The sequence below is a fragment of the Perca flavescens genome, chromosome 15, assembly GCF_004354835.1.
Source record: "Perca flavescens isolate YP-PL-M2 chromosome 15, PFLA_1.0, whole genome shotgun sequence".
NCBI lineage: Eukaryota > Metazoa > Chordata > Actinopteri > Perciformes > Percidae > Perca > Perca flavescens.
In genome coordinates, this window is record NC_041345.1 from 17,673,282 (window position 1) to 17,688,606 (window position 15,325).

The window sequence follows — 15,325 nt, forward strand, 5'->3', positions numbered from 1 at the left end:
TTTCTTTTAAATATCCCTGAATGGGTCACCATTGCTGTGGAAATAGATGCAACCACATGCGCTGGATATAATGCCTGAAGTAAGTTATGGGCTTTATTTACACGCTGCAGTTTTACTCTGAGGTGTTATTTATAAATGCTAGCTCAGGGTGGGTGTGATAATGAAGCCATTCTCTGTCATGGAGCAGCTGGACTGTGGGAGAGATGGAGGGAGGAGAATAGAGGACCAGGAAGGCAGTGCAGACTGCAGACAGCGGAGCCAGGTGTTTATTTTAGGACTCATTTATTTACCTAGACAAATAAAGTTCTGTAATAATTAGCAAAGTGTGTTTTTGTTTTTTCCTGTCACAAGTCAAGTATGTGTTGCTTATGTTAAATCTAGTCATTTATTTGCAAACTTCTTTTCAAAATAAATTGTTAATAGTAGAAGAACAGATCTGTTTAGGTTGAGATCAGAAAACTTTCAAGCTTCGGGCTTCTACATTAACAGCCGTCAGCAGCATAATTACATATACAGAATTTATCTTTATATGCATTTTGTGATCAACCAGATGATGCAGCTGTAACTGCTCTTCGCCTTGTTTATCGAAAAAAAAGTTTGCAGCCATGCCGAGACAAATCAAAGGCTCCACAGCTCAGAACACTACAACCTGCTTATAACAGCATTGTCAAACATCTATCTAAAAATGGGGAACTCTCTGTTCTCCCCGCTCAGTACAGCACCCACACATGCGCAGTACGCGCAAGCATATCTGTCCTCTCTGCATGTTGACAGAGATTGGGGCTCCAACACACACACACATGCGCGCAGAGGTGCGGACGGAGCAAAGCTACATCACTTTGGCGGTTTGTTTGAGTCACAACAATGCCGGTAAAGCAGTTGCAAGTGTGGTTACACTTTTCAAAACTCCACGTGAACAGCGTTTGCTGCAATATAATATAATGGTGAGCCGAAAGCAGCCGTGGTGCGGGTACAGACAGGCTAGTCTATATCCACGATGTTCCACTTCCGGGATTGCTTCGTTGCCGCCAGAAATTCCGCCTGATGTCCCTCTTTTCGGCCGGATGATCCGTTACCTTCCGCTTTCTTTGTGTTGGAATTCTAAACTCTGGTGGATTTATGAGGACTATTGTTAACTGCTCCTCAGATCTCTGTATGGTAAATTGAGACAGCTAACTAGACTATCTGTCCAATCTTCTTTCCAGAGTTTTCTGTTGCATGACTAAAAACAACCTTTGCACAAGTTCCTTCCCGAGGCTATTTTGCAGCGGCACCAGGGCTACGTCCGCCGCTTAGCGCTGCCCAAGACAATTGTGATTGGTTTAAAGAAATGCCAGTGCACAACAGGATTCTTAATGCCCTGGTGACTGACTGACAGGCTGGAGGCTGTAGGGCAAGGCAACTTTATTTCTATAGCACATTTAAGCAACATGCAATTCAAAGTAGTTTACATAAAACATTAAAGAGCAGTTAAAAAGAGATATATAAAATAAAACAGGCTAAAATAGTACAAACTCCCATCCTGGTTAATTTCTAAGGCAGCATACACGTAAGGTAACACATTGCTTACTTTAGTTTCAGTGTAAGAAATGAATAATTATCTGATTTGATTGTAGATTTAATTGGTTGATTGGTTGTAGGGATGGGTTTGGGAGGGGAGAGGGAGAGGTTTTATTTTGTGTGGAGTGTTACATGTTTTGAATAAATAAATAATAAAAAGGATACATAGGTTTGGAATAAATTTTACAACTGAAATTCATTTTTTGAGGGAAAACAAGTAGGCTATGATTAGGATTATGTCACCAGCCAACCTCCCATACTGTGTGTGTGTGCCCTGTACTAAAACAGAAAAAGTCATCCTTCAAAAAACTATTTGCCTTCCTCATGTATCCTGCAATTCATGGAAAAGGGGGGGATAGATAGATTTGGGTGAAATGGTGAATGGAGAGATGTGGACAAGGGCAGTAAACTCTGCAAAGAGCTGTAGGTTAGTGAACTTTTGCTGATGAAACCTGAGTGAACTGGATGAACGTGTAATACTCATAGCACACTGTACTATTTTTTAATCTGATGGCCATTTTCTTGATAGTCCTATTTCCAGTCATACAATTTTAGGGAGAATGACATTAGGCAACTAAATCAGTGGATACATTTGTGAAACCAAACACTGTGTAATGTTATCTTTTGACTGTCAACAGCAGCTGGCCCAGACTAGAATAGACTCTGTCAACTAGGTTCAATTAGTTGTAGTGTCTCAATAAAAACTATTAATAACTGAGTTAACTACAAAATAATTGATGCTTTTATATAAAATAAAATATAATCGCCCCACACCCTGTAGGTAAAGAAATGTGGATGTTTTAAATATTGTGTCTTCCAAGCACCCATTGGTTTCACTTCATGTCAGAAAATCAACTTGCTCTGTTTGTCTTATGAAATGAAGTTGAAAGCACTGGTTCACCCATATGCTGGTGGGAAGTTCCAACACGTAAGATCTGAGAGCCTTCTGCACAGCATCACATTCACAAGCTACTCTAAGAAATGTGTTTATGTAAAATCAAACCCAGACAAAACAAGTAAACATGGACACTGTGGAAAGGATCATGTGAATTTGGTAGATTCCTGTGAGGCAGCTGACTCTTGATTGGAGCTTCTTACCAGCTCTTCAATGCATCCATTCAGATGACAGTCTGTATTTTATAATGCAGCACCGTATTACTTTGATAAAGAAACTAAGGCAGCACAATGCTCACTGTGAGTGTTTATTTCAAGTGAGTTTTAAAGGCACTAAAGGATCCCTCCATTAGTAAAATGTAAAACACAGGATTACAACCTTGCAAATCAAATTGTTTGTTGATACAATTCATTTTATTAAAACATTTTTAAGGCTATAAAAGCATGTTTGAAATGTAGAAGTAGACGGTTATTTTTCCGCTGTACATCATAGCCTTCAGTTATATGTAAATGTTGTATACCTGTAATTTATACGGTAAAAAGTAAATTACTGATTGCATCACTGCAATTTAATTTTTATACTGCACTGACATAAACTGGAATCATGAGCTACTTGGAGATATAAGAAAAACTGCATCCATCAGTCCAAAAGGCTAGTCAGTAATGTTAAGTATGCAGGATTATTTTTAATAAAACATGCAAAAACACCAGTCTGGTCCTTTTTAAAACCCACAAAACTAGCTGTAGCATCATATTGCATGTTGTTTGTGCATGTACCCTTTCGATTCTGGTGTTCACAGGGCTTTGGTGTAAAGGAGAGCGGTAAGATTGCTTTGAATGGTGGGTGGCACTTCAGTTTCCTAACAGGAAGTGCTTACGTTGATGAATGGCAGTTTTTCCTCAGAGGAAAGAGTGGGTGACACGAGTTTGTGTTCAATTTCGCTTTGCTCACGTCGGAGCCAGCTAAACGAACATGCAGGCATATTGTATCCTAAGACCCTGGGCAATAAAAAAAAAGTTGTTAGTTGCTGGTGCAGGACAAAAAAGTAAATAAGGTAAAGTTTAATGCTCCGAAAAAATATTTAATAGTGCAGAATCAGGCCAGAATGAAGGCTAAATTTTGGGCCGAAACGTTGTTTGCCTGATACACACTATTAAATATTTCCGGAGCATTTAACTGTTGCGTTATTATTTGAAGAAAAAAAACACATCTTAGCTGGGCTTTAAAACACTGCCAAAACTGTGCTGTGATTGTTGCAAATTGGTGATTGTTGAATTGATGATTCAGGGCTAGATTAAGAGGGATTGTAGTGTTGTTCCTGTTGCCTGGATGTCTAAAGTTGTAATATAATACACACAAGTGAAGATCATGGAAACATATCAGTCAGCAGAGGAGGATGTCTGCTTGATAGATTATTTGTCTGTCCTCACACAAGCACACTCACCCAGAACCTCTCCATGTTTTGAAGCTCATGGTGTACTCAATACTCTTTGGCAGAACACGCTAGTGAGGGCTTGGCTGGAATAACACATTTATTTTTTGTTGACTTCTCCTCATGTAGAGTGAGAGGGATTTTTCTTTACTTTCCACTGATTGACTCATACAAAAACATTAAAGTTATCTTCTGTTTTGTTCTGTTCTTCTGTCATTAGTTGATGTGTTTGACCAGATGCTGTGATAGGCATTGATAACAAGACATTTAAAAATGATTCCCGACCATTGTGAAATGTACATTTTTGAGGTTTCAGGTACAACAACATTAGCAAGTTAACCACTTCAGGGTGGAAGTTGACTTTCTTATTGTGGTTCCACATCCTAAGAAAGAGAGAGAGAGGCTCATCACATCACCCCCTACATGCACAGAAAATGTAAAATGTTATAAAATGTGTTTTCCAGGCAGGTTTCTTGACAGATAACACATGCACTAAATTATTATAAGTATTGAGTTTATAGCTAGGTGTGAACTGGATTTGGTGTGAACTTGAATGGCAGAAAATAAGAGTTGAGTGAAATGGCAAGCACCTTCATTTTAGCTCGTGGCATAGTTTTGTTCAGTATTATAGACAATCCAAAAGAGTAAAAATGAAGCAGTCCTCTCTTACTTTATGGACAACAGAACCCTCTACACCTAGGTTAGGACCGGTTTTAGTTTGTTTTTAGCTGTTGCGTAATGCTATCTGGAACCCATTCTCCTGATTTTTTTATCCAGTCATTCTCCAGTCATTAATATGCCACAATTCTGCACAGTGGGTGAAAAAGAAAACCACTGTAGTTGTTCTTTGCATCCTTGCCAACGTTGTGTAAAGGGACTGAGGGAGAAGACTGATATTGCTTTAACTCGATGTTGAACTGTGTGTGTTGTTATCGTGTGGTATCTGAGAGAGTGGAATCAAACACTGGAAGCCAACATGGATTCAGTCGTTTAACTGGCAATTCATCAGTTAAGCCAAATAAATGTCTGGTGTTACCATGGTGTTCAATTGGTTTATCTGCTGTGTGTGTGTGTGTGTGTGTGTGTGTGTGTGTGTGTGTGTGTGTGTGTGTGTGTGTGTGTGTGTGTGTGTGTGTGTGTGTGTGTGTGTGTGTGTGTGTGTGTGTGTGTGTGTGTGTGTGTGTGTGTGTGTGTGTGTGTGTGTGTGTGTGTGTGTGTGTGTGTGTGTGGAAAATCTTTTGGCTGTAAATTCATATTTGACAAGAAAAATGTATGTGCGAGTGTGAAAACAGCTTTGGAGATGGAGCCAAGACCTTTTTCTAACTGTTGGAAAAGAATGGCAATAAAGATTAATGACAGCGATGATCTTTGAAGGATGTGCCAATGTGAAAGTGAAGTATTTGTGCGTGTGTGTATTTGTATAACTCAAATGGCAGTAAGTCTGTGTCTGTCTTTATAGCTGTTTTCACATATGAACCTGGACAATGTCCGAGGAATCAGATCCCGATAGTCCGGAGTTTCCCTTTTACACATGTAGCACACAACAGGAGACCGTGTCAAATGCGTTCTCACTTACTGAAAGTACTTGTTTGATTTAGACAAGGATCAAACGGGACTTGGTATGGATTACACAAATTCAGGGAAAGCCGGTTCGTAATTTGGTCATAAATAATTGTATGTCTTGCGGTTCCTTAAATTTGTCTGACGATTTCGGCACTGCGGCCCTTAGCAACAGAAGTTCCCGAATCTCGTTGTCTCTCCAGTTAGACATTTTCGTTTTGTGTAAATCGTCTTTGTGTAAATCATCCTTTTTTTTCACCCTCGGATGTTTGTTTTTTTACGGTTTTGCGATAGAAACATTATCAACACGTCCACTCGTTCGCTGTGAATACTTTGCACTCTTCTCACATGAGCTCAGTCGGAGATTACAGTCTTTGTACTTGGGAGCTGGTAGGGTAAACCCTGTTTGATGTCCAGTCCGACCGATTCGGACATTAGCTTTCTCACATATAGCCCTGCCGGGTAATGTCTAGGTAATTTCATGTTTGTAGTGCATGTGTCAAATGGGCTTCTTCTTCTTTCTCGACAACCGTTCATCCGATTGACTTCACACTTGGTGGGTGTATTGCTGAGGACCCAAGGAAGTGCAGTGTTGAGTGCTTTTGAGATCTATGGGACATATTTATGAGTGGTGCGTTATGTACACACTGTGTAGAGTACTTCTATTAAAGGACAATTCCGGTGCAAAACGAACCTAGGGGTTATTAACTGATGTGTACCTACTCTGTCGCTCTCTGGGACATGTTTTCATGTTAATCGAATGAGTTTGGAGCTTTGACGAGGCTACTGCGGAACACTGGTTAGCTAACAATGCTAGTATTTGGGGCATGGGGACACTCAAATTAAATCATTATTTAATACCACTAAAAAGGCTTGAAATATCACCACACCATAACGTTAGCATAATTAGGGTCCCTAAATGCGAACCAAAGCATTGACAACATTGTAAGTGTACAGATAGTTTATTAAAAAGATAGATTATAAAGACAGTCGCATTCATGTTTACTTGCGGGAGCCATCTTGGAAACCAGTCATGACTAGTCGAACGCGTGGCAACGTGGAATCTCCATAGACAGTATGGGAATCTCAGACTCATTTGCACGACGCTCGTTTTTCGACTAGTCATGAGTGGTTTAAATTAATTAAATAACGATTTAATTTGAGTGTCCCCATGCCCCAAATACTAGCATTGTAAGCTAACCAGCGGTCCGCGGTAGCCTTGTCAAAGCTCCAAACTCATTCGATTAGCATGAAAACATGTCCCAGAGAGCAACAGAGAAGGTACACATCAGTTAATAACCCCTAGGTTCGTTTTGCGCCGGAATTGTCCTTTAACTGTTACTGGTACAGCTCATTACAGTACATTCAAGAACAGATGAAGATGGAGAGCCTGGAGTTGTTACATTGTAGCAAATTCATACATTTCAAGCATCTACGATGTAACTTTTGGAATGAAAGCTTTTGTTCCCGGAAACAGCCTGGTCCCAAAGCTAGCTGTTAGCAAATAACGTGTAAACTCTAGCATTCATAGCTTAACAACTATGTCATGGCAGGTGTTTTGCTCAGGAACCAAGGAAGTGCATTGTTAAGTGTTATGCTAATAGGATGAGCGATTCTCGAGAAAGCTGCAAGAAGCAATAACAGAGGCCAAGCCTTCGGACCATTCTGAAAAGGGATTGTTTTGAACAGGCACTGCACTCGTTTTCATAAATATAGGGAGTGGCCAAAATACAAGAAACACCTTACAATGTGTTGCAATCCAAATATAACACCACAAGCTTTCTATAAACCACACAAATGCAGATGTGAATGTTGATGGCAGGGCTGCAGGGCTATTATGTTTGATTGCACTGTACTGTACTGTTTATTTGCCCATCCTTGTCTCCTGAGACAATGTGAAGATGTGTAAGTTGTCCAGCTGACATAATAACCTCCTGTGTAGAGTCAGAAGGCTTCTCCTTTCAAGTAGCATCACTCTTTTTCCAGAAAACTGAGCCAGCAGTGCTTCATAGTTTCTGTTATGGGAAGAGAACACATTAGTGAGCATTGATATAAGGCCCCTATTTAAGTAGAATAAACATCTGTGATAACTGCTTCAGTAAACCTATCCAGTGGGTATGGAGCTGCACTCATCAGTCTGGAAGCAAATTTATTAAGTAATGAGAGGGTTAAATTGAACAAACAAGCTGGACAGCAGAGAAGCTAAAAAGGATTGAGCCAAGGAAGACAGGTCCAGACAGTATAATAAGAATACTCACATATTTGTCTGGAGATTTGAGCCAGCATGTGGATTCCTGCTGTTCTTCTTCTTCAGGGTCCAGCCAGGAATGAGAGCTGTCTTGATCACGATAAGCTAGACTTCAGATTCTCTGGCGCTGTGTGCTTCATGATGACAGTCTGTCAGGCTGTAGCTCAAAGCTTTATGCAGCTGCCATGCCACTTTCTAGCCTCTTGATCGAGCCAAACACCCTCTGGACTTTCCTATTACTACACAGATGCACTATTCTAAGATGAATTAATGAGAAAGAGACTAAAACAAAGCTTTAACTTGTCTTCAGCAGGCAAGAATTAAAGGTCCCAAATTGTAGAAAGATTTCCATGTCTTTTTTTTTTTTTTGTAAAGCAGTTTGAGGTGCTATATGAATACTGTGTAAGAATCAAAATGCTTTCCATACCTTTAAGTTATATGGAGTGCAGAGCATAATGTTGGAGCGTCGCCTTATCTCCCTTACTCCAATATCGCTCTGGTACTGCTCACACCATGAGTTTAAGCATGCCTGAGTCGTCTCTGTGTTACTGCAGCACAGTACATGCAGATTAATAGCACCAGCCTTCTTTCTTTATGCCGCATCACCTGGCGAACTTTTTGCTGGTGGAGCTCCGGGTCTGAAGGGAGGGTGGGCGCCGTTCATCTGATAAATACAACACGGCTTTATTTAAAAAAATAAAATTGGAGCGAGAGGTGAGCGATTTGAGTAGACCAGGGTGAAATCTGAGTTGAGCGTGGAGCAATATTGAGTGGAGCGGCTTTGAGCGGGGAAGCAAAAGGAATGAACAACTCTGTGAGCAAAGAGCAAAAATCCCCGCCCCACCCCACTCACATGCTCTGGTCACAACTATACTATATATAGGTAGAAAGTGCAGTCATTCCCCGGCTGTAATGATGGTGCAGGGACTCCGAACGCCCAATGACCAATCAGAGCAGACTGGGCTTATTCAAGAAAAATGAGCTTTGCAAACAGAGGTTGAATACAGGTATATTCAGACACTATGAGAAATAGAAGTATGAACCTGAAAATGAGGATACTATGGGACCTTTAAAGGAAAATACATATAACAACCTGGGTTTTATTTTTGTGTATATTTGTGACAACACTACTCACCAAGTTCATTGGTGATATCTTGGTTTTACCTCCGGATAAAGCAGTAGCTAATCTGGGAATACTATTGGCTGTGATGGTCAACAGGTCAACATGTCTGATCGTCTGACTGTTCTTTGCCCCGATGGACAAAGATAAATCTGTTCAGTGGACTTTCCCTTTCATGCTTTCAGCTCTCTCTCAACCTCTCATGCTTTTTGTTAATGCTCCAGTCCTTGAAAAAAAGACGGCTTCCTCAGAAGCACCCGAGGTTGACTCACTTCCTCCTTTTGCTTTTTCTCTCTCTCTCTCTCTCTCTGACTTTCTGTCTCTCTATCTCTGTCTGTCTCAGGTTTGTGGTGCTCCTTTTTAGAGTTTCCTGCTGTTACATGGTAACACAGAGCTGAAGGCAAGAGGTAAGGTGTTTTTTCTTTTTCTTTTCTTTTTTATCTGCAGTGGAGTTAGTGGTACTAATGGGTAACATGTTACAGTGTTTCATGTAAAGAGAGGACAGTGGCAAAGAAAGAGACTTCAGTTTTCACAGCATATCTCGGGTTCATGTCAGGGCATTTGGATGATGCGGTTAGTCAGAGTGAAACAGCTGCTGGGAAGCATCTAATTTTCTTGCTGGAGGTGAGAACGGAGGCGCTAATGTGGGGCAAACAGCGCCTGGAGCCTCCACCTTAGAGAGCTGTTAAAGAGACAAACACACTAGTAAACACTACTCGTTTGTCACAGTCTTTTGGCAGCACAACAAACACTGTTTAAAGCTTTAGCTCCCAGCATGCTTTGTTGTGCTTAATTGTTTGTGTAATACAGGATGGTACAGAAAAACAGTCCTGCACCCACGATAGGTGTCACACAAAGAGGTGGTAGAAAAGGTTTCATCCTCTTCCTGTTCGGTTCCTCCTCCAATCAGCTGATAGTATGAGTGCTGATGCTCGCTAATGATGCCCTCACAGATAAAAATGAGCACTCATTTGAAAAGCACTTTATTTATCTTTTCTAAAGACGTGAAAATGTCTTTGATTTTCCGTCATATACACAATCTGAAAAACAATCTGCATGTTCAAACTATGGCAAAGATCAGAGTGTTTGGAATGTTCAGCTCATTGTTTCAGGTAGCAAAAGAGTCATCAACCAGCTAGGTAACATATTAAAGGTGCCCTGCCATACAAAACCATTTTTACTTGTATTTTTTTAAATAGGTTAGGTCCATATGTGCTTGTGTTATGTTGTGAATGTGAAAATGAACTGCTACCTCCTCTGTCAGCTCTAGCCACTGATAAGAAATAAGCAGAGAAATCAGGCCAGTTACAAAAGCTGGTCAGTCTGACATGGTGTTGCCTGAGCTCATTACTATTCATGAGCTTGCCCAGTTGCGCTGGGTAAAGGATGCTGATAGTCAGGCTTTCATTGGCTAGCTGTTAGCTGATCAGAGTCAAGCAGCTTACCTCTTTGAATATTAATGACAACTGACAGAAATCGAGCTGAGTCTTCCTGCAGGCTGCAAAATGAACTCGGGAAGGAACTTGTTTCGGTGAAACGTGTATGTTCAAAAGTTGTTGTTTTTGGTCGTGCAAGAGAAAACTCAGATTGGGCAGATAGTCTAGCTAGCTATAATGGACATCAGCGAAAAGACATGCATCCGGCAGAATTTCCTGCGGCAACGAAGCAATCCCGGAAGTGGAACGTCGAGGATATAGACTACACAGTAGTAGGTGAACATTTACGCATATGGGCGCAGCTATGATGGGTCATTTGTGCCATGACATGCACACACACGCTTTGTCTGATGATCAGATGACAGAAGGTTTTTAAATGTTTCATTAAATGTATTTATTATCCAGTGAAGATCATTTCATTTGTGCAAGTTGTAGGATCCTAAATTTTGCGGTTTGTTTATTTATTTATTTATTTTTAAGTCTTTATTGAGAGGACAGCTGAAGAAATGAAAGGGGAGAGAGAGGGGGAATGACATGCAGCAAAGGGCCACAGGCCAGAGTTGAACCCGGGCCCGCTGCGTCGAGAAGTAAACCTCTATATATCCGGGCTATCCGGGCGCCCGCGGTTGATTTTTTTTGTACAGGGAAGTTTTTTTGTGCAAAATTACTGTAACGCTTCTTATCGTATCTTTATTTTTTCATGCTCAGGGGAAAGTTGTTTTATATAACAAAATGCTCTATCAGGTCAGGTACAGAGAAAAAAAAAAAGGTTTGACAAAGATTTGAGATGAGATAAGATAAGATGTTTGAGTAAGATATGTATACTGTACACCCATGCCCTGGAATAAACACTGATCTCAGGTGTCAGGTTGACACAGCACTTTCACACATACATATACTGTATACACAACATAGATGTCCATGCAATTATATAAACAAATACTACCGATACATATACATATTTGTGTATAGGCATATTACTCTATGCATATACACATACACCACATATGATTATATTAACATACATGCATATATACATTCAAATCTAATACACATGTTGTAGTAAAGATTGTAACATCAATCTCTACTTAAATTGTTAAGATGATAGTAATCTGCTTCAGGACTTATACCAAGGAAAAAGAAATGGATCGAAAGTGGTGCTTATGTAATTTTAATCAGAGCAGGCAATTTGCACATTAATTCAATATAGTGATTGATAGTAATGTTTTTAATCTGATTATATTGAGACTGTGCCAGATGTATTAAAGGCATTTGAATTTTTTCTAAAGACAAGTGCCTTGGATTTTTCCTTGACGCCTACTGGGTTTGTTCATGCCCCCTATCTAAGACCATAGTCATATTTTCACAAACACTAGTTCCAAGAAGCTCTCCAGTTCTTAATTTTTTTAAATACATAGCACATAAACATACAAGACATTGGAAGATAGAATACAACTTTCTTCCAAAATACTTTTGTTTTGCAGTTTTGGGTATTTCCATATCATGTGAAAAAATAGGCTGCTCTCTTGATTACAGTCCTGACATATTTTGTTATTATTCAGTTTCACAAGTTTCTCTGGGTATAATTATCCTGTTTATTGTTTTGTTTTGTGCCGAGTTTGTTATTCTTTGTAATTTCTGGCAGATTGATGTTTCAGGATCGGTGTTCACCTTCTGTACAGAGGTGCATCAGCGAGGAAATTACTTTTATTTCCCTTTTCCTTTTTCACCTTTCATTCGAACAAATCCGACAGGCTAGTGGTTCTAAAGAAAGAATTAACAATAAGGGTGAAAGGGGGCCCTCTGTATACAGTAGAGGGAATCCTTCTGATATCAAATTACTGACTAGCTTCTGTTTTTCAACAGGAGATACAGGTTTAGAATGGGAAGGGTAAAGGAAACCTCTCTCCAAGTTTAACAGCAACAGCATGGAGAATGCCTTGTGGGTATTGTGGATATTGTAAACTAGGTATGAAGGGAAATTGATATTTAGATGCCATGTGGAGGTCTGTTTGTTTGAATTACATTTACATTGATGCACACATTGTCAAGCAGAACCACTGACACCACAAGTACCTACAAATGCACACACACGCACGCACACACACATATACGTGCACCACAAACTTCCCGCGTACTCATATCACTCAGTCTTTTACTGACAGTGACTGTGCCACTTTTGAGAAGGGTGAGTGGGTGTGTTGACTGGAAACAAGTATCAGTGACCCAACACAAAGTCCTCTAAACTAAGACAAAGTAACACTCAAAGTGGATCTGTTGTCTCCACAGAGCAGCCTGTTTAAGTCCTCAACCTGTTCAGAGAAAAGACACAGCACCTCTGAGGCTAAGAGGGAATCCAGAAACATCTGAACACTCTTTCATTTAACCAAATCTATACTCTGTGAGCTCTTAGTTATATGTTAGATGTTAGTTTGGTTCATTGTGGATTTAGTCAATTTCCTTAACAAATTATGTTATCGTGTGACATTTCTACAAGCTAAAGATAATTGACTGTTTGCTAAGTCCAGCTACATTGTCAAGCTTTCCATTATTGCACCACACACACATTCAGTTCATGATTAAGGTGGCAGATTTAACACTTCTAATTAGTATTTTTTTAAACAGTGGATACTTGATTTCACACAGAGGTAGACAAAACCAGTTGATTTCGCTGGCTGAAATGACAACAGCCACTGGCAGATTATATCAGCTGTAGCCAGCTAGCTAATTAAGTTAACCCTTGCGCCGTAATTATTTTGAAAATGTTTTTTTTTTTATATATAGACATTTCTTAAAGGTTCCATGACATGGTGCTCTTTGGATGCTTTTATATAGACCTTAGTGATCCCCTAATACTGTATCTGAAGTCTCTTTCCCGAAATTCAGCCTTGGTGCAGAATTACAGCCACTAGAGCCATTCCCACAATGAGCTTTCCTTAGTATGTGCCATTTCTGTGTCTGTAGTTATTGATGAGGAGAGAGGGGGGGCAGGGTGGAGGGTGGGGGTGTGACCTTGACCAACTGCCACTTTGCTTGAAAGCCATGATGTCTCTCTCTCATGGGTGGGCCAAATTCTCTGGGCGGGCAAAGCAGAGAAAGGGGAGGTAACCTTGCTCCTTATGACCTCATAAGGAGCAAGATTCCAGGTCGGCCCATCTGAGCTTTCATTTTCTCAAAGGCAGAGCAGGATACCCAGGGCTCGGTTTACACCTATTGCCATTTCTAGCCACTGAGGGACCATAGGCAGGCTGGGGGAACGCACATTAATGTTAAACCTCATGCCATGGGACCTTAAGTATACACATGAAGGCTGTATGCATGATGTAATATTAAAATACTTATACGTGTTAATATTAACGGAGATTAGTTCTGCTACGGAGTCTAAACGCTTGTGTGGATGGAGATCGTTTTTGTTTCAAAACGCTGTTTAAAAATGAAAACGTAGTTGTGTAGCTGTAGACTGAAACTAAAGCTGTCCCAGGCAGAGCTAGTTAGTACTAATATATGATAAATAAAAATGTATGATCAGTCTTATTTTGTTTGTAACATAACCCCATTTGGTTGCTGCTAAGCTTGTCTGCATTTTCAAACTTGATGTTCACTTTTAAAGTTACAAGTGAGAGGGTGTGTGCTAAACGATGTGTTTAAAAGATGACTGTATAAACTTAACCCAATCTATTAAAAATCAGAACGGAGCCGCTAACGATACCCTAAACTTAGCATCCAAGTCTGGCCTCCACCCAGTTTACGGAACCTGTTAACCCACAATGTGATTAGTTAATTATTTGCTCCTTGGCCTCATTTACTACTGCAGGTAGTGAGCTGGGTTAGCGGAAAATGCTAAGGATTGCTTCTTATGTTAGGCCAGATAAACACACTGTTTAAACCATTCTTCATACTTTTGCTCTTGCATTTTTCTTTTGGAAAGGCTAAAACAGACATCCCTCTCAATGCTGTTTAGATACCAAGCATCACTCGCACTACGGCCCCCATGCACATTGTAATGTGACCTTAAATGATGTATTTTTCTTATCACCTTACTCTTTTCTTTAAGCTGTGTTCTCTGCTCTCTCATAACAACCACTTTTCAACTTCAGGGTGTCGAAGATGGCAGTGTGGATCCAGGCCCAGCAGCTCCAGGGAGATGCTCTGCACCAGATGCAGTCTCTGTATGGTCAGCACTTCCCCATTGAGGTGCGACATTACCTGTCCCAGTGGATAGAGGGCCAGCTCTGGTGAGTTGCTCTGTGTGTGTGTGTGTGTGTGTGTGTGTGTGTGTGTGTGTGTGTGTGTGTGTGTGTGTGTGTGTGTGTGTGTGTGTGTGTGTGTGTGTGTGTGTGTGTGTGTGTGTGTGTGTGTGTGTGTGTGTGTGTGTGTGTGTGTGTGTGTGTGTGTGTGTGTGTGTGTGTGTGTGTGTGTGTGTGTGTCATACATTTATACCTGCTCAAATGTTTGTCCATGAGAGCATTTTTTGGACAGTTTTTCTTTTCTATTTTTTAACATCTTGATGTTCATTTATTAACCATGTGCTTTTATTTCTGCATGTCTGCTTTTTTGTATGTGTGTGTCTTGCGTGTATGCATGTGTGTGTTTGTGTATGTTGTTAGGGATGCCATAGACCTGGAGAACCCACAGGAGGAGTTCAAGGCCAAACGCCTGCTGGACAGTCTGATCCAGGAGCTGCAGAACAAGGCCGAGCACCAGGTGGGAGAGGACGGCTTCTTACTCAAAATCAAACTGGGACACTACGCCAGCCAGCTCAAGGTAAGTCTTTTGGAAATATACCTCACCAATCACGAGAACAGCACTGAATACCCAGGAATATACAGTACCTTACTAGTTTACTTTCCTGTTCATACAGCCAGTCTGACTGAGAGATATTTTGGCTTTGGTTTGCAGAGAAAGAGCAATTGCATGAGGGTCACTAGGGCCAATGTTTGAGAACACACAAAGACCAAAGCCAATATATCAACTGTGGCTTTCAGTTATTTGTCAGATTTATCAGGAAAGGAAACTTTGTTTTTGTGGTCTTAGAATTTACTTTGATACTTTATCTATAGCTAAAATGTCTGAA

At 40.5% G+C, this 15,325-nt stretch overlaps 1 protein-coding gene across 4 annotated transcripts in view; it reads left to right on the forward strand.

The window, feature by feature from the left end:
* Positions 1-15,325, forward strand: part of stat5a (signal transducer and activator of transcription 5a) — a 55,076-nt gene that overhangs the window by 23,435 nt on the left and 16,316 nt on the right. For 2 of the 4 annotated variants that reach the window (XM_028599373.1, XM_028599376.1), the window contains exons 2-3: positions 14,349-14,486; positions 14,859-15,015. In XM_028599373.1, coding sequence (XP_028455174.1) covers positions 14,349-14,486; positions 14,859-15,015 — 295 coding nt within the window. Of the gene's footprint in view, positions 1-5,505; positions 5,537-9,158; positions 9,223-14,348; positions 14,487-14,858; positions 15,016-15,325 lie in introns of those variants that run through there. The other 2 variants (XM_028599375.1, XM_028599374.1) reach the window with 2 other exon arrangements.